The following is a 19,363-nucleotide window of genomic DNA, read 5'->3' on the forward strand; positions in this document are numbered from 1 at the left end:
CCATGACATCCTCTGGGATACATAGTTTTCTTCTGAGAGCTGAGTATTCAGGACGTTGTTATTCCACGGAACTAGAGCATGAACGTTTTAATGATCCATACTGCACATGATGTTATGATGTGGAATACTGACAGCAACATTACAAAACCATGACACTAACAAGACTAAAATGACTCAGGAAAAAGGATATGTGTGGCTGTTGTTGGAGTCTCTTGAAAAAAATTTGATAAAAGATTAGTTCATTGTACAAGGCTGTGGCAGCCATTGTAGATGGTTTTCCTCACTGCATGGTCCTTGTGCTTGGTTGTGCATTGTGAAGGGGTGGTTTCCAGTATTTCTACCTTAAATTAACCTTGTTCCTACAAGACCAATGGAGCTGTAGTTGTCTAACACTGAAAGGACCAATGGAAGAAATACCAGGGCAGTAACAGCAGAGAATAAATTGATTGGATTTGTTTATTTGTATGAAATTAAGGCTCTTCTTGTGGTTCTGCTGAGGATAAAAAATATTCTAAGGTGAAATGTGTGTATATATACTTTTTGCAGATTATACAGACTTGTTATTCCAGCTGCTGCTATTTCCTTCATACTCACACAGCAAATATCTCTAAATAGCAGATTTCTTCATCCCATGCTTAAAGGTATGAAGACTCCTGAGTTCAGCATGTTGTACTGTATCTTGTTATTACGGTCCCTTTGGAGAGATATGCATGTAAGCAACATAATATAGTAACAGCTGAATTGCCCAGTGTCTCACTCATGCCTAAGAGTAATTGTGCTAAAAGTATCTAAAGAGATATGCACATATTCACTTTGTGCCTAGGGAAGAGCTAAAAATAACAAACAATTAAGATGCTTGTTGTGGGCTGGAAAATTATACCTACTGTCGTGAATTGCTCCCTTCCAAGCTGAACTCAGAACCCAGGGCAATTTTCTCTAAACAGGTAAGGAACTGTGGGTCACAGAATCTGATACCATCTAGAATCGCAGCTCAGCATGCTGTTTCCCTTTGTACCTTTCCTTTGCCAAGAAGAGTAATGACAGAATGGTAGGCATAGATCTAGCTGGAAAAAAATAGAAATTCTGTTTGAAAGTATGTTCGACATTTTAAATCTTGATTCCACTCAAAATTGTAACAACAAAGAAAAATATAACATGAAGATAAGAGCTACTCTAACATGCTAAAATATTTACTTTTGATACAGACTTGCTTTGCTAGAGAAGTGCAAAGAAAACTAAAGTAAAAAAAGTGCAGCATTTTTTGCTGTGTCTCAACAGCATACAAGCAAGTCAAAATATTTTCTTTAGATTTCTTGCCTTTATACTTATGCATAAACTGGCGCAGTTTGGTAAAACATACAGATTTGGATTACTTTTATGTGCTGATGGAAACATTTCTGTAAAAAATACCCAAATATTAATCTCATAACAAAAGCTTGATATGCTTTGTGTAGATCATCAAAATGATGCAGATGGATTCTCAGCTTTGTGGCCAAATTCTGCCTGCAAAAGAAACCTTATCATATAGAGCTGTAAAGCAGGGAGATATGATCTACAGGACCTTTATAGCACTGTGCCTATCTGTTGGAATCACAGCCCAACTGAGAAAGGACTCTTAATGTGCCTGACAAGATAGGAGGAAGATGATTTGTTTGGAGAAAGGGTAGAACACAGAAAAAGAATCAGAGCTACATGGAGAATGGGATCAGAGGGGGAAAAAAAAAAAAAACAACAGAAAAAGGGATGGAAATTGTCACCCTTTACCCAAAAAGGAAGTCTAGTATGCAGGCCTGTTTATGTATGTACAAAAGGCAAGGCAATACATGCTTATTTCAGGTTTTATGAGCACAGCACCTAAAAAATGATTTCGTGATATTTGCAGAAAATACTTACCTAGAAATCTGAAGTGTCTTTTTCTTTAGAGCTAGCAGAAATTGTTGAAGAGTTCTCTCATAATTTTGGCTTACAGGGAAACTCTGCTACTTTCAAGATAAAATATATATTTTTTTCTATTTGGTTGGAAAATAAAGAACATAATATTTTCTATAAGTTGAGTGGAACAGCAATAAACAAAGCAATATTTTTGAAGTGAAAAATTGCTTGAATTTGAAATGTTTTGACAAGCAGCCACAATTGACAGCTCAAGTGCAAGCCTGAACATGCAGCACGTTTGTGTTCAGTGAGCTAAACAGCTGGAGGGACTAGAACTGCAATGCACAAACTACCCTTAGCAACTGTCCAACTCTTCTGTCTCAGAAGCTATCGATCATTTTGCCACCAGCTAATCATCTTGCCACTGACCAGGTGCTTCCTACAGTGCACTGAACAGTGCAGCAGTTATACCACTGTGAGATGATAATAATGTGGAAAAAGAAAAAAGGAAAGAAAACAGGGAAGGGAAGGGAAGGGAAGGGAAGGGAAGGGAAGGGAAGGGAAGGGAAGGGAAGGGAAGGGAAGGGAAGGGAAGGGAAGGGAAGGGAAGGGAAGGGAAGGGAAGGGAAGGGAAGGGAAGGGAAGGGAAGGGAAGGGAAGGGAAGGGAAGGGAAGGGAAGAAATATAGGTGTAGTCAACTATTTTCTGTAACCTTCATACTTGGTTAGTGAGCTTTATTAGTAGTATTGTTTCTATTCATTTCAATTTAGCAGTCAAATGCCATACGAAATTGAATAACCAAAGATTTATTTTAAAGATGTTGAGATTAAATATCTTGAAAAAAATTTTTATTGTCCCTTGAAGCAGATCTTTTCTTTTTTTAGAGATCTATATATACATACGTACATATTTTATTTATATATGTGTATATGTATATGTATATATGTATATAATATGAGAAATGTGGCTGTAACTGATTATCGGCTTACTCCACCTTCTTGAAGAGACATCCGTAAACAGAAAGATTTCTGGATAAAGTTCCACGGAGAATTTTGCTTGTAGTTTTCTGTGTCCTTCATCTGCACCAGATGACATAGCAGAGCGGATGCCTACTAATCTGGTTCTGCAAGGGAAGAATTAGACTGTGCCCAGAATCGGGAGCGTGGTGTTTATCAGTCGCAGTGCAAAGCAGACCCAATTTTGTTCCACACGCGGCGGCGCTCCTCTGTCCATGGTGCTGACAAATAACCCGCATCTGCACCTTCCCCTTCCCAGAAATCACCGCTATTTCTGTCATCTGTCCTCGCCCACTAAACATACTAAAATTGCATTATTGCCAGCTTCACATTCATAAAAAGTTACGGCCATAATCTATGCCATCAGAAAAAAAATATCCATGGAGCATTGCTCTTATCATTGCTATGGCTGAGCAAGATGCTATTTCTCCTGTTGCCAAAGGCACGAATCTCTGATAAATCTTGTATTGGATCCCCATCCATGCAGATGAGTGCCTCAGCATGATGAGCAAAAGTTGTGTCAGGCCTACTGTGTTCCATTTCAGAAGCAAAAGAGTTCCCCAGAATTATTTCTGAATCTGTTATTTGACAAAGTTCTATGTACTACGTCACTTCTTTTTTACTATGCCCTTCCTTTTCTCAGTATTTGAAACCTGTGTGATGATGGTGAGAATACTGGTGGGATCTTTCCTGACTGATAGTTTAGAGTGCCTTCTGAACAGAAGACACCAAAATCAAGCTTAAAAGCATTTGATTTTTTGTTGTGAAGGTACATCGTGTGAGAGTTAAGAGTTGCTTGGAAGTTCATATGTGGAGTGGCAGAGAAATCCTGAATCTGAGAATATCTGTGTCTCATTGAGGTTTATAGTCTGGTGCCTAGTTCTTATGAGGAAAAATGAGCTGTGTAGTGGTGAGTGCCATGAATCAGGTGTTTTGTGTTTCTCTGGCAGCTGAAAAAATCATCTGGAAAAAGTAGGTAGTCTGGAGACCAGACCACGATAAAGCACCTTTGCATGTGAGTTAGGGATTAAAAGAGGGTTTATTTATTTGTTTACCCTCTTCTTGCTTCTTACTATTTTTTTTTTTTTTTTACTTTTCTGAAAACCGTCAGTACAAGCAAAGCACATCTCTATTCAGCTGAGCTTCCTAGGCTGATATTAGGGTCTGTCTGAGAGATCACTTTCTAGGAGCAATCTGGGTCAGACCCAGGTGGGAGGATGCTGGCTTGAGCACCGAAGCATGCCTTGCTGTGCGTGCAGCAGGCACCGAGAAGCCACGGTAGCCGGCACTGCTGGACAGTGAGCAGGCTCTTTGCCGTGCCTGCCAGACCTGCTTGCCTTTCCCCACGAGGCCCTCCCTGACTTTCAGATGAAGTCAACCAGTGAAACTATTTTACCGTGTCCCGATTACACCATCGCGCTGCTCCCCCGGCCGGGGCTCCCCCTTTCCGCAGTCCCCGTCCTCCCCCGACCACTTCGGCTCCATACGGTTTGCACAGGTAGCGTTCCACCTCTCCTGCTGGTGACAGGAGGACCGATCCGCTGCAGAACTCGTGCCCGCTACACCCAGCCCCGGGAGGGCTGTCGGCATGCCCAGTACCCGGGGTGGAGTATTGCTCTGATCCTCTCCTTCCTCTTCTCCTTCAAAACCCGTTCTGAACACGGGCTGGACAGCGGACCGCAGCCTTCACGCTCTTCATCAGGCGACCGCGAGGAGGAGGGTCCTTCTCCTCCCTTCCTTGCCCCCGCCCTCCCCTCATCTTCCCTTGGGATACAGACGGACCTTGTCAGGGAGGGAGCGCAGAGCTCAGCCGGCGGTCCGTCCGGCCACAGTACAATCCAAGCCGAAGGAGAAGAGAGGACGAGGCGCTGCTCTCTCCCTGTCTTCCTCGCTGCCTGACAACTCTTTTCAGGACCTAGGGGACGAGCGGAGATGTCCGGGAATGACCCAGAGCGGAAGACGCGGATCACTCCCACACCTTCCCACCTTTTGCAGGAAGGAGTATTTGCAGACGTTTCCCACACACCCCTGAGGATAACCAAGGAAGCGCTGGCAAAATACAGCGGAGGGCTAATCCCTCCCCCATCTCCGCCAGGCGAAGAGGCAGGGTCCCTGGTGCAGGCAGACAGCGGGAGATGAGGCAGGGGGTGCACACATGGAGTCGCGCACCCCTCCGCGGGGCTGGCAGAGCCGGGGACCTCCTCCGCGGCCAGAGCCCAGGAGCGAGGGCGGTACAGGGAAGGGGCGGGGGAGCGAGAAGCAGGGGGAGGGCGAGAGCCCGGCTTCAGCAGCCGGGGGAGGAGGAAGGAGGGACCGTGTAGGTGGGATGGTCCGGAAATCCCGTGATAAAAAGAGGAGCGCGGGGGAAAAGTAGGGAGAAGCTTCGGACTCGTTCTCTCTCCTCCACTTCACATCCACAACTTGCCCGCTGGCACATGGGTGCCGGTCGGAGCCGCTAGCAGCGGAACGGTCCGCAGCACCTGTCCAGCACCGCACAGCGCCCACGTAGCCAGCGAGGTACAGGCACGGGGTGGACGGGACGGAGGGTGCCGTGCCGTGCCGTGCCGAAGGGTGCGTGCCGGCGGCGTGCGGGAGGGCAGCGAGGAGAGGCAGCTGCGGGCAGGCGGCGGTGGGTGCAGCCCTAATGGCACCTGGGAGCCGGAGCCGATGCCAACGAAGGGAGGCAGCAGGCTGCGCGGAGGGGATACCGGGCTGCGCCCGCCGCCGGTCCGTCCCCGGCTCTGGTGGAGCATCTCCCGGGGAGATGCTGGCAGTGCACCGGGATCCCCGGCGAGAGGTGTCGCATCCCCGCGTCCCGCCGCCACGGCTGCATCCCCGCCGCTCATCCTACCCGCTCGCCCCGCCGGGCACACGCGGAGCGTTTCACCTTCAAATGCCCCCTCCGGAAGCCAGGTGGCGGGAGGTGCGGGCGGGGAAGAGAGAAAGTTAGGAGCTTTAACGCTTTCTCGTCCGCGCTGCCGGCCACCCGCACTCTCGGGCCATCACTGCTCCCCTGCCCTCTTGCCTTCCCCCCCTTCCACCCTCGCACTGCCTGGCATCCCCCTGCCTTGTCCTGTAGGGCTGGAGTCCGAGGGTCTGCGGGTGGAAACTTGGCTGGGAAGGAAGGCGGTGGGGAAGGTGGTAGCAAACAGCCGCCGTTTTTCCTCCGGGAGAAACCGCTCCTCTGGTGTCTGTGCCCCTCCCCGCAGGCTGCCCGCCGCGGATTGCCGGTCTCCGTGCATGCGAGGTGTGAAGCTGGGCAGCGCCCCTGAGCCATCGCCATGGATTTTGTGATGAAGCAAGCCTTAGGAGGTAAGTGCAGCCTGCACGTGGGGGGCCTCGCATCGCCCTTTCCCTCTCGGTGCAAGACGTGATGGTCTGCTGAGAGCCTCCGGTGGGGCTGCGGTCGGAATTGCTATTTGGTGGCTGCAGAGGGACATGCCAGCCAGATTCGTGATCCCAGAGCCAAGTGCTGGAAGAATCTGAGCAGGAGAGGGCAGCAACAAGCAGACACCAAAGCCCCATGTCATAGAGGGAGGAATGCCTCCCACGGCAGATGTGCTGGAAGGACTCGGGCTGTGCTGGGACCCTACCAGCTGTGTCCTGCTGTACTGTGCATAAGTGCCGTCTTGCTTTGTACTGTCTTCTGAGGCAGCAGTGGCAAAGAGAGTAGGAAGAATTAATCAGGGGACTCCCAAAGACTGACATTTTTTGGTGGGTGGGAGCCTCTCCTCCATCCTTCCCCTGGACTTTGGGTAGATTGTGACCAATGGCTACTGAAGAGAAGTTTGGTTTCTGTGACCTAGCATTTGGGAAGTGATATTTGTTAATAATATCACTTTATCCCTCACAACTGATGTAGTTAGGGGACAGACCTTTAATATGGTTTTAATGTATTTCCTTCCATGTGTGATGAGCCTCTTTAACTCAGTGATGAGAAGCAGAAAAAAACAGCAGTGAGGGGAGAGAAATGAAATCCAACACAAAAGTGTTCTGGAGTGAGATTCCTTTTTTTTTTTCCTGTCACAGTTGCGTTACCTTACTGGGCTGCTTGTCCCAAATGCTCAGAAAAAGTGAGATTGTCATTGGAACAATACCGAATACAGGCTGTCTCTGAGAGGTGCTTGGCCTTGGAAGAAGCCACGATGTGTTTCTGATTGTTCCCTCTATTTTACTATACCTGATGTGTGCATTTTTCCTTTTTTTTTTTTTTTTTTTTGGGTGGGGGGCGAGCAGGGGGAAGAGGTAAACTGTAGCCATGGGACTGAGAAGATGTCTCATGCGTAGTGTTACTGATACCATATGCTTCAGTACATGGTAGAGACATCTACTGCAGGACAGTTTTATGTGGCATGGAAATGTGTTTTCCATTTTTGCAAGGAATGAACTATTTTCTCACCAAGGGAGCAAAATCTCGTAGTTAAGGATAGAGTGATATCCGAAGTTCTCATTGTGGTGTTTTGAATATGAAGGCCAAATTGAAGATAAAAGGTATCTTCATCTCCTTCTATTTTGTGTGATCAAACTTGATCCTACATAAGAAAATAAATGTTCTTGTGGTAATGGTATTGCATTTCATCACTGTTTGTGCCTATCTGAAAGAGAAACACTCCTGAGGAGGGCAGGTTTTATATAGGTTATCTACACTGTAAGGTTGCTTACACGGAAATGAGCCTGGATCTGCATGGTAAAAACAGCCTGTGCAGTTGGAGATCAGGCAGCCCACTGAAGAGAAATAACAGCTTGGAGACTGCAAGGGGTGTGGAGGGTTGCAGAAGCGGAGTAGCAGCTGAGATGCATACTCTTATTGTGGGGTTGTGACGAGCTGGAGTTGGGAGCAGTGTGTGCTTGTACCAAACAGCATTTAATCTGGGCAGACATTCATTCTAACATAATCCTGCGTGGCAGGGTCAGGATTTGCATTATAATAGGAGCTGCTGAGAAGTCAAGTTCAGGAAGGATCTGTTGGTGAAGTCTGGGTATCTCATGTCTGCAGCAAGATGCTGCCCAGGGTGCCAGCTCTTCTGCCATCTGACATAGTATATTAGCAAACTGGGCCTGACATTTGCCCCTTGCTGGATAGAGGAGAAGGCTCTGAGGACTGGTAAAAAAACAGAAAATGTTCATTCATTATGCAGAGATGTATTTTTAACTCAGAAATGGTTTTAAAGAGGGAATACAGCTACTTCCAGGGCAGATATATCATATCATAGGAAGTGAAGATTCTTTTGGACGCTGGTTTCCCATCCAGTGGTAAAGCCACAACTGATGCATTCATGATCCTTCTGGGAGTTCTCCCATCTCTGAGGCAATCTCTGAACATGCTTCCTGGGTCTCTAGTGGCATCTGACAATCAGATATGCATTTCCTTGGAGCCTTGCTAGTCAGAGGGGTAGAAAGCAGGAAGGTGTTTTAGAAAGCTATTGAGATGAGTTAGCAAGCAAGGAAAGATAGTTATGTTATGTGGTGTAGGAGTCTGTGAGTTTGTGAAACTCTTGAGGATTGGGATGATACAAAATTAGTTTGGCAGGTTATTCTGAAGCAGAATATGTTCATTCCGTGACCTGCAGTTAAAGGGAGTCTGCAGAAGCTTGCTGTGCCTGTACAGTGGACGTCTCTCCTCTGCTGTGCTGCCAGCACTGGGATTTTGCTGCTAGTCTTGGCAGCAGTCATTGCCTGGCTGTTAGTAGGTTTGAGATGTCTTTGCAAATTCTTGGCCCCTTCAAGGTAAAATTCCTGACCCTCACATATGTAGTGGGGGCTGTGATCCAGTAAAGCACTACAAAATATTACCTTACTTGGCCATCTGGTTTCTGTGGCATTTTTATTTTTTTCTCCACTCAGGACATTTCATTGCCCTCTGTAGAAAGTGCCCCCTTGTACTGTTTATGTTGCAGTACAAGCAGCACAGATTTGAAATACAGTCATGGTTCTGATTTGCTGTGTGGGATGACAAGAAGAAAACAAGGGGAAACTTGAGAGCTTAAAATCACTGCTTCTGCCAGAGAAGTGACAATGACAGCAAAAAGGTATTTTTACCTCTGCCCATAGTCAGATCCACTCCACACCAACCGATATCAACACAGATGTCTGTTGGTCATTTATCTGTTACTGTGACAGTTCACTAAGTGAACACAACCAGTGTGGTTGCATGATTGCATTTCACATTAGGGGCGCTCTTTAGCAAGACAGGTCAGAGCTCTGTAGCATTGTCATCATGATTTATAGACCAAGATGTATGACTTCTCAGGGAAATGTTGGCAGTGAAGGACTTAATACGGTCCCTGGAAGAATTTAACTATGGTATTTTTCAATGAACATCACTTAGTTTTGCACTGGTTGTGTGAAAGCAAGGGATGCTTTAATACCTGACTGCTAGTCACACTGTTCTGGCTCACTTCCTTTATCACTGTGGACTGGACAAACAGAGCGAACGGTCTGAAGGAGAACAGATGCTAACTCTCATTAAGCTTTGCTTTGCCACCTCTTTTTACTGGAAGACTTCAGGGTCAAGGGACTTGTGCATTTTCTTAAAGAAAAGGGAAGGGGAGAGCTCTTGGAAAGGTGAGGCAGATTTCACAGATATGTGATCACTATGAATAGAATTTCTTACTAAGAGAATGGGCACTGTGCAGGCTGGAAAGCTGTGAAGGTAAGGAAATTACAGAGCAGCCAGAATAGCTCCTACTCTGCTTTATATAGCGTTCTGCTGGCCCCTTTTAGTGTGCTCCTTTTGTCAATAGACAGGAGAAACATATAACTGCTATTCCTATCCTAAATGGTGACTTTTCTTAGTGTCAGCTACTGTATTAGTCAGGTAACATATTTCATGTAGTGATGCATGTAAAGGGTACTGTCTAAATTCTTTCTTCATACTGTCCTAATTCCTTGAATTCACTGTTTAAACCCTATGAAGGAGGAAGAGCGGACTCGTGTTTCTGATTAGACATTCACTGGGCTGTAATACAGGCGTGATTTTCAGTGTTATTGGCAGCAGCTTAGAGAGAGGACTACTGCTTGGCATTGAATTCTTTATCCATCAAGATTCAGTGAAGACTTGTTCATAAGGTTTCCTGAAATACAGTAGGCAGAAAACAAATGCAAGCAGATTGCCATCTGGAATATGTCAGCAGGTGGGACTGACTGCTTTCTGTCCCCCAGCTGCTGCTTTGGTTCCATTATGTATATCACAGATCTCAGTCCAGCAGGAATCCTCTTGTTCTTGAAGGTAGTGAGAGATTTAAACGCTCTCAAAGATAATAGGATTTAAGTCACTGCCCATAAGCTCTGAAAAAGCAGGCCCTAAGCTAAACTTGTATTAGTGAAGATGTGAGTGTGCAAAGGGCAGATAAGCCTGGATGGAAACTATTGGCATTTAACAACATCTTAGCAGTTTCTTTCTCTGAAGCTTCTGAAATGCGTGCTTTGCTGCTGGACTTCACTTGTTTGTGATAGGCAGGTTAAGTCCTTGATTTCTTCTGGAGATGTCAGTAAGTCTGAGCACTATGAAAGGCACCTGTCTAGGGTGGCACAGAACATGAAATGGGCACATTAGTTTCTGCCTCCTCCAACTCACCTTTTCTCTCACATTTGCAGTTCTCTGCTGAGCCTTTCCTGCTCTGGGACCTCATGCATCACATAAGCTGTGCTCCACTGCTTATGTTAATGTTTGGTCCTGGAGTGGGATTGAAACTGCAATGCAGAACTTCATGTTGTGGCACCCAGACATAGTGCTAGAATTCACAGCTGGGGTCTCCTTTGTCTGTAATCCTTGATGTATGGGACACATGATGTATTTTGTTTTGCAGTCAGATGCTTGCAAGTCATAGGCAGGGGAATCTCAGGTAGGAGACCTCCACCACCCTGTGGCATTTGGTGAGTGCTGGGGACCCAACTGCCTTTTTTTCTCAACTTCTAAACTGTTAAGTGAGTAAGAGCATGAGGTGAAGGCTGCAGCTTCAATCTGTAATATGATTGTGCTGTTGATCCACTGTCTTACAGATCCTTTCTTCTTTGTCTAATGCTTTGACTACATGCATTTTAAAGACATTTTGAAGATGAAGAGGTAGCATTGATATCTGATGGATACATTTTTCAGAAGGGATAGTTCTATTGGATTTTTTTTTAATGCATACTGCTGGCAAAGATATTTTCTTCAAGAAATTGGATTATGCTGAGTGCAGTCATGATGTCTGTTGCCGAGATGGGGGCAACAGAAAAGCAAAGTAAACATAGATTCTGCAAGTGTTCAAGGCCTTTTAATCTATAGCAGATAATAGTTCTCCTTGTTCATTTTTTTTGATGCCAGATCCTTCTGTGCTAACCTTGTAGACATTTGTTCTTCAGGAATTCCCATTAAAGCCAAGGAGAAAGAAGTTTTTCAAGGACACAGATCATTGACTGTGGAGATGATCTGATGGAATAACTGAAGGGAGGGCCAGCTGACTTATCTATAATACAAATTAGAAAAATAAATACTGGCAGAGTCCTTTCTTGTGCCTTTCTTCGGGAGACTTTATTTTGTATTCACTGGCTTCTGTTGGGTCCATTGACTTTTAGAATCATATATATGCTCCTGTGTTTCTTTTCTTACATCTGTTTGCCTTATTTGTAAAATGGCACAAAGATTGTGCTTACTTAGTATCCTTGCACAAAATGAGCAGCCTTTGGCCTGCTGATTGTAGATCTGCCATGAAGGGCTTAACTAAGACTGAGCATCTGCTTGCCAAGAGTCAGCTTGAAGAAGAGTGACATGGGTAGGTGAGAAGCTTTCTTTCACAGAGAGGGAGAAAATGAGGAAATGTCATATGCACCAGGGAATTCATCTGGAATTTGTTAATGGTAGAACTGAACATGCTTCCTCAGTGTTGTCCTCTCTGACAGAAGTTCTGCACGCTTTTCATTTAAACATCCATTGCCATACCTCTGAATCTTTCCAACTTTTATTATAACTTTCACAATGAAAGTTGGCTATCTTGGAGTGTGGGACTTAATTACCAACTGAATACTTCTGGCTCAGTTTTAGTTTGTCAGTGCTGAATTTTTGGTCTATGCTGCATAGAAAGCACCTCTTGGAGAAACAGATGTGGAGATGGGTAGGAGTCTGGCCCCTGTCATGTTACACTTATTCAGACTGTCCTGATAACAATGGGACTTTGAATTGCAAACCACTGTTTTGCCTTTGTGTTGATCCTTAGGGAGCAAGAAGTTAAGGTGCAAGTTTTAGTGGTCTCCAGGATGGAAATCCATCAGTGTTTCAAGCATTAAGAGAAGGAATATGGTTCTCAGTGTGGTGTCTATAGGATATGAGTCCCTCAATACTGCAGGAATTTCTTCCCCTACTTCTAAGAGCTGTAAATGAAGCATACTGTATCTCTCATGAGTGCTGTTCTCTTCCAGTGGTAAGGCAGAGGGCACTCTGCCTTGAACATTTCTGGGGGGCTGCAACGCTTCTCTGCCTCTGTGTGCTCATTACATGTACTGGGGTCGAGTACTTGCTTAAGGTTGCACAAAACCTAGAGCATTAGCTAAGCTGTGGCTTTGAGAACTGTGTTGGTTGCTGTCCTACTGTCTCGCCTACAACATGATTGCAAAAGCTTGGTTATAGTCAGTTCTGTCTCCAGTAGGTTGGTATTAGTGAGTGGTGTGGGGCATTGCTGAGAAGGCTTAGAATTTTCACAGGTTGCTGGGTGGACGATCATGTGGTTTGCTAAGGTGACAGCTGTAATTACAGGCATGGTTGGGGTTACTAGTGATCTTCCTATCACTGGTATGAATCACAGTGCATATTAGAGACAGAATAGCTTAAGCAAATTGTGTACATCTTTTTCTAGGAGCAAATCGATGATCATACTGTGCAATTCGATAATTGATTTTTTGGTGCAGTTTTAAATGAGATGATTCAAATTAGACACTGTCATTGCAGAAAAACATTAATACAAACAAGTAAATTTAATCCACTTTCTGATGTACGTCTTACTGAAATATGAATTTGTCATTATTATACAAGAATGAAGCTGCTTAGCAGCTACTTATTGTTTTGCAGCATGAGTTGAACCTTGCAGCTTATTTGCAGTGATATTGACCTTGCAGGAATGTCAAACATACAACAACAGGAATTCAGGATCGAAAGGGCTGTGCAATATTTTCTCTGGAATATAATGAAAGAAATGAAGAAACCAAGTTTGGTGGTCTGATGGCTACACTGCTCACTTACTCTCCCTCCTCAAATGTAGCTGGGATCGGGTAAAATGTGATGCTAGAACCAAAAGGCTCACATGTTGAGATAAGGATAATTTAATTAAAGAAAAAAAAACAACAATCAAAGGTGGTGTGGGAGCAAAGAGAAAACAATTATTCTCTACTTTCCATCAGCAAGTGATGTTTGGCCACGCGTTGAGAAGCAGGGTCTCAATATGTGTAGCAATTGCTGGGAGGACAGATGTATTCGTGAAATCTTCTTCTTTCTCAGCTTTTATTGTTGAATGTGATGTCATACAGTATGGAATATCCTTTTTGACAGTTTAGGTCACCTGTTCCACTTGTGTTTCCCTTCCACCTCTTGTCCACCATTAACTACTAACTTTAGGGGTCTTGGAGATAGCCTAGATTTTGTGCCAGCACTGTTCAGCAGTAGACAAAATATCAGTGTGATGTCAATGGTGTTATACCTAGAAGCCCTAAGCACAGCACTATATGGAGGGAATCCCACCCCAGCCTGACCAGTACACCTCAGTCTGTAATGCTGGAGCTGTTTTGATAACTCATATCCTGGTAGAATGGGAACAATAAATGGGAAACAGACAACAAAGGAGAAGGGATGGCCAAGGAATTTGTGTCAATGCTTAAGTTAGCAGAGAGCTAAACCGTACATGTCTGTGTCCCTCTTTTCTCCTGCTGTCCACAAAGTTAGCACCAGCAGAACAGAAGTTTGAAGCCTGTGTTTTAGGTAACTCGGTGAGATCTGATTGTCTCTGCTGCTGGACTCATCTGTGGGAGAACACTGGGAGTCCTTGGGAAGATCACTTGCTCTCTGGGTTAGTGGCTCTCTCAGCACCCCTGTGTAGGGGTGCTCATTATCCCAAGAGCAGGACAGGGCCAAGCATGACCTGGGCACCCAAACACTGACTTCTTCACTGGAAGGCAACAGCTTTCCATTTTATTCTGGTACACCTTCCTCTGCTTCTTGGTTCTTGGTAGAACTGAACTTGTAGACTTAACGGGCTTAGATGTTTATCCTTGACTTGATATTTGTGATGAATATGACTTTCCATGATTTTACTGTGTATGCTGAGAGACCTTCTGCATGTCCCTTGAAGGGGGAGCAGCTGTGGATCTGCTTGCTTGTTCTGCATTCCAGTGTCTGTCCGAAATGTACTTATGCGCTAAATTCCTTGAAAATGCAGGTGTTAGAATTTAATTTGTGAGAGGACTTTGAAAGGAGTTTATTAAAAAAAAAAAAAAAACAACCAAAAACACTCTTTATAAACAGTTTGTATTTCTCTGCAATCAAGAAGAGAAAGGCTTAGCATAAACTTGGAAGACTATGCAAGAAAAACACATCGTGCCCGAACAGCTGTGTTTTTAATCTGTGACAGCCAGTTATTTTATTCTGGCGTTAAGTGTATCTGTGCCACTCTTCCTTGACACCAGAAAAAAGAAAAAAAATGAAACAAAAATAGCCAGCTTGTAGTATTTGATGGCGATGACAGTATTAATTTTTAGGACCTAGGCGTCCTGTGAGAATTCATGGCAATTTTCTGATTGCCTTTTGAAATAGTTGAGTTTCATTCAGTCTGTTTCACTTTCTTTTAAAACGCACTTTTCCTAATCAGCTGTAGCTGTCAACATCTTTGTTTCCCCATCAGATATACATCAGTTGCAGCGCTGAAAGCACTCTTGTCCAATTGCACTACTACTGCAGGTGAGACTGCTCTGTTGTCTTCTGAGCACTCTGCAATTCCAAGTGATGCTCAAGGGTAGGGTGTAGGTGTAGGGTGGTAATTGGCATGGAATTTGAACATTTGGTCTGAGTGCTTGGTTTAAGCTCTGATATATTTTATGAAACATGCAAATAAGGCAGCCCAAAAGAACAAAAGTTAGTGCTGCCTTTTTTTCTTGGTTTCCTCATTAAAGAACAAAAAAAGGGATCCACCGGTGGCTCTGAGTGAAATGTTTTGTTCCTTGTGAATGAACCAGGATTTTGTACTTTCCTGCAGAATTATTTTTACATTGAAGATTTTTTTTTTCCTTTAAAAAAAAAAAGGGGAGAAATTTTGCAGAAACTGCTATTGCATTACCTATGGCTGTGCACAGTCCTGTCTGGGAATTAAACTGCTTGTGAGAGTGTTTAGACAAACTCTGACCTGTGTTAGAGACAGGCAGGTCTCTGTATTTTTATTTTTTTTTAATTATTTTTCCCCCTGCATTCTGCATCCTTAAAACTCTTCTTGTGTCAATTGAACTTTCTCCTGTGTGTTTTTCTTACTGCACAGTTTAAACATCAGCTGCTCCTGTTCCATGTCAGCCAGTCTGCACAGTGACAGATTAAAAGGAGCATGAAAGAGGAAAATTATAATTGCATGGTGATGCATTAAAATGCTGAAGAAAAAGGTTAAGAGGGGACACAACTGCTCTCTCTAAATACACGAGAGAAGTAAACGCTGCAGTGAAGGAGGAGCTATTTAAGGTGAAGGACAATATCGGTAAAAGAATAATGGGGATAAATTGGCCATGAGCATACTTGAGTCAGGAATTAAGAGCGTTTTTGTCTAGTGAAAGAGAAGAGAGGAGGGGGGGGAGCCCACTGCTGGGGAAAGCAGGGAAAAATAGAAACCAGTTCTCAGATGGGCTTCAAAAATTGTATCAGTGTAATTGTGCATGCTGTACAGGTAGGGCCAGTAAGACAGGAAATTGTTTTCTATTCTGAGTACTTTTATACCTTCATAACAGAGGTATAGAACAGACAGCCTCTGAATGATCATTTATAAGAAGCTCCATAATAACCAAGTCGTCTTTAAAAGAGCCTTAGTTTTTGTACTCCATTTTGATCTTATTCCAGTACATGGTAGTCTCGGAAGTGGTCAAGGGATCCGGTCAGTTCAGTGGGAGTCACGGGTATGCTCCTTGAGTGAGGGTGTCACAGAGCTGTGGTTAGATTTCCCCTGCCTGGAAACTTTCATGTTATCGAGGCGGGCTATGCCATTTCTGTCATCTTACTTGTTCAAGGATGGTCTGAAATCAGCTGTCAGATTCAAATTGAAAGTAATTTAGTTTTTTTTCTGAGTAAAACAAGCTCATATGTCCTCTGGATAGTTTTCTAGCTGTGATGTTTTAGCCCAAGCAGAGATTTTGGGCTTCATATAACAGCTGTAGCTTGAATCAGCTGTAGTTGATGCCCTGTGGCATCAGGATCTTTGATGCTGTATTGTAGAATAATAGAATAGCCTGGGTTGAAAAGGACCACAATGATCATCTAGTTTCAACTGGAGGCAAAGTGTAGGTGAAGTGGACTCATTGTGAGCCCTTCTGGCTGGCTAAACAGAATCACACATCATGTTTTTAAACTATGCCAATGAGATCACTTTACCTGCCATGTCCTTTTCCATTCCTCTTTGTATAGTTCTATTACTTCAGCATGAAGTTCACATGGAGGCAAGTTTTTCTGTAATGTTATTTTCAGCTTATCTGTTCATTTGTTTGTTTTACCTTACATATGAGAAACAAATTATTTCAGAGCTAAGTGTCCCTGTGGAACCTCCTCCCTATTTCAAGTAGATGTCTGCCCCAGTAGATATTTTAAAAGTGTGTTCTGTGCTCTGGTTTTGCACCCAGGAACAGAGGTGTATTTTGTTTGCAGGACCGAATGATTTGGGCTCTGGCGTATCCTGCTGCACTGTGAGGTTCTGTCCTTGCGGCTTGGTAATTTCCCACCCTAGACCCCTGCAAACTGTATGATTAATTCAGAAGCGCTTGGCCAAAGACAGCCTTCCTCAAAGCTACACAGGCAGATGGCAGGAAGCAGACTCTCTCCCATAGTAAGATATTGGCTTCTGGAATAGAAGAGGAATGTACCATCCCTCTTAGCTGTCTGTGTATCTTACTGTATTGCCTGGGAGCATTGGAAAATGCATCCTCTTGGTCGCAAACACAGAGAAGATGATGACTAAAGTGACGACAGACATGCTACTGTTTTAGCTGCTTCACATCTCATGTTGTCTCCCCAAATTTAATGCAGGGCATGTCAGTTTCAGTGCTGTTTTAACTCTAACAGTAGCCAATAACTGTGAACTGCCTGTCCAGAGTTAATGACAGTCTTTATTTTTGTCTCTCAGTTACGGACAGTTGTCTTATTGATTGTTCTTACGTGATTTTTTTGTCTGATACTTATTTAGGACTCACTTCAGAGTGCATTTTGCTTTGTACTCTGTAGTATTAGGTCCTTTTTATATGCTTACAAAATAACTTTTAATTAAAATACAGCAATTTATCTCATCACTGAATAGCTAATCTAGATCAGCAGAGACAATCTCCGTGTAAGTCAGTGAAATCCCAGCCTTGATTCTATTCCTACAGGTCCTGAGCCTTCATGGGCATTACTCTGATGCAGCATAAAAAAAGTTACAAATGCCATCTATTTTAAACATGTTATTTTGGTCAGGGATAAGTCACTGTACAGCAGCTGAAGACCAATGTTTCTTCAGGTGTTGGTTTTTTTTTTTCCGCAGATGTAAGGAGAATAATATGCAGTCTGAAAAGGATGGATCATATCTGACCATCTCCACTGCTGCAAATACATGGAAGAGGACTTTGTGGCCCGTTCCTAGGGAGAGGCTGGCTAACTCAGGGATGCTATTAATTATATAAGATCTCAGACATACCTCAAGTGCAGCATTGATGCTTTGGAGTCAAGCAATTATCTATTTTGTTGACTTAAGAGCAGAGTGACCTAGATTCTCTCTCTCTCTCTTTTTTTTTTTTTTTCCTCCTTTCTCCTCACGGGTTGGCCCACTTAGTTGATTAAACTGCAACTCAATTATAACTGGTTGTGTTACAACTGGGAATAAAGCAGATGTAAAGAGACAAGTTGATAAAGTCATATATTTTTTGCCTTGTTTGTTAAATGGAAATTAACATTAAGCATTAATTCTAGTAGCTTTCAGGTGACAGACATCTCACAATAGCTTTTGCTGGCAGTATGTGGATCACATTTAGCTGGAATGCGATTCAAAGAAAAGTTATTCATTTCAAAGTGAGGAAAAAAAGGGTACTGGTCTGATTTATAAAAGATTTAAAATGAATGTTAAATCCAAAAGAAGCTCTAAGTCAGCAAATAAAGCAGCAGCCTGGTTCACATTTTATTTGAAGTGAATCCATGAAACACATTGATACTCATGCACTATTTATAATTTTGATGCATCTGCAAATACTCTAACAAATCACCAGAGGTATCAGAAGGGCACATAAGTGATCCAGGAAGAGAGTACATATTGAGTGACTGAACTCCAGCTGAAAACAATCCATGTGACACAGTCAAAAAAATTATCCGCTAGGTTAAGGACATGACAGCTCAGTAGAAGTAAACAACTAGCCAGGCAGTAAAGCCTTAATGGAAAACTGACATTGGCCAGGGTCTTATTTGTCCCTTCAGCTGCTGTTTTGGTGTTTGGTTTTTTTTTGTGAGCTGAGCAGGACAACCTGGAAAATAAAATTCCTCTTCCCACAGAGTTGAAGGAGGTAAATGATCCAATAGAATTTCTAAGTCCTAAAGACAGGTAGAGTCAAATTGCACACCTAGGTGGGTATCTTTGGTGTAGGTGTATACCTATAGATGAGATCCAGCACCAAATTTCTTCACTGACTATAAGCAGAGGGAGGTGCACCTTGTGTCTCTTTGGCTCTTTCAGCCTCTGAAAGTAGGCTGATAGAGAACTGCAAAGTCTATTCTGCAGAGCACAAGAAGGGTAATGTCCTCACCAGCCTGGATTCTAATTTTACTTCAGCAACTGAGAAAAGAGGTATCCACCTGTGTTGAAACTGGCCTAGCAGTTGAAGAAGATACTCAGAGATAAGGAAGGCCTGAAGGAGAAGGGCCAAGGAAAATCACCTTCTTGTGTTTAACTTTTCTCCATCAAGAAGGACCGTGCTTATAAGGTAAGAAACACCATAGCAGGATGATGGCTGAGTTAATTTATGTCATTAGAGCCAGATCTTCTCCAAGTGCAGCTCACATAGATTAAAATAAAAAAGAAAGATTGCACTCTTCTATCTTCACTTTGTAAGAATGAGGTGTTTTTCATCTACATGGGGAAATTCTCCTCCTTCAGGAGGGATTCATCAGATACCACAGAAGATAAAAGCCAGAGCAATAATTTGAGGGCCTAGAAGGCCTTGACTCAAAGCTGGCTGACATCAAGGGGAAAGCCACATTTGATTTCAAATGGTCAGAGTGCCGTTTGAAATTTGAAAACATCTGA

The 19,363-nt window shown here is 43.6% G+C and overlaps 2 protein-coding genes across 2 annotated transcripts in view; one reads left to right on the forward strand and one right to left on the reverse strand.

The window, feature by feature from the left end:
- Positions 1 to 2,662: 2,662 nt before the first annotated feature.
- LOC146753849 (uncharacterized) lies at positions 2,663 to 6,130 on the reverse strand. Its single transcript, XM_085530045.1, has 3 exons — positions 5,930 to 6,130; positions 4,285 to 5,735; positions 2,663 to 2,995 (listed from the first exon to the last, which is right to left on the reverse strand). Exons 1-2 carry the CDS (start codon positions 6,128 to 6,130, stop codon positions 4,959 to 4,961), a joined length of 978 nt encoding a protein of 325 aa, XP_085386171.1. The 3' UTR covers positions 2,663 to 2,995; positions 4,285 to 4,958.
- The window catches only part of CPLX1 (complexin 1), a 106,277-nt gene continuing 92,175 nt past the window's right edge, over positions 5,262 to 19,363 (forward strand). Inside the window, exons 1-2 of the mRNA XM_032441280.2 lie at positions 5,262 to 5,405; positions 6,098 to 6,200. Of these exons, the coding sequence (XP_032297171.2) occupies positions 6,170 to 6,200 (31 nt within the window). The 5' untranslated portion in view covers positions 5,262 to 5,405; positions 6,098 to 6,169. The remainder of the gene's footprint in view (positions 5,406 to 6,097; positions 6,201 to 19,363) is intronic.

This window comes from Coturnix japonica, chromosome Z (assembly GCF_054131305.1).
Source record: "Coturnix japonica strain WE chromosome Z, WE-NBRP24, whole genome shotgun sequence".
NCBI classification, from domain to species: domain Eukaryota; kingdom Metazoa; phylum Chordata; class Aves; order Galliformes; family Phasianidae; genus Coturnix; species Coturnix japonica.

Coding starts and splice junctions, on each gene's coding strand:
- LOC146753849 (XM_085530045.1), bottom strand. CDS start 6,130: ATGCACGGAGACCGGCAATCCGCGGCGGGCAGCCTGCGGGGAGGGGCA. Junction 5,736..5,929: donor GGATGCCAGGCAGTGCGAGG/GTGGAAGGGGGG, acceptor GCGAGCGGGTAG/GATGAGCGGCGGGGATGCAG.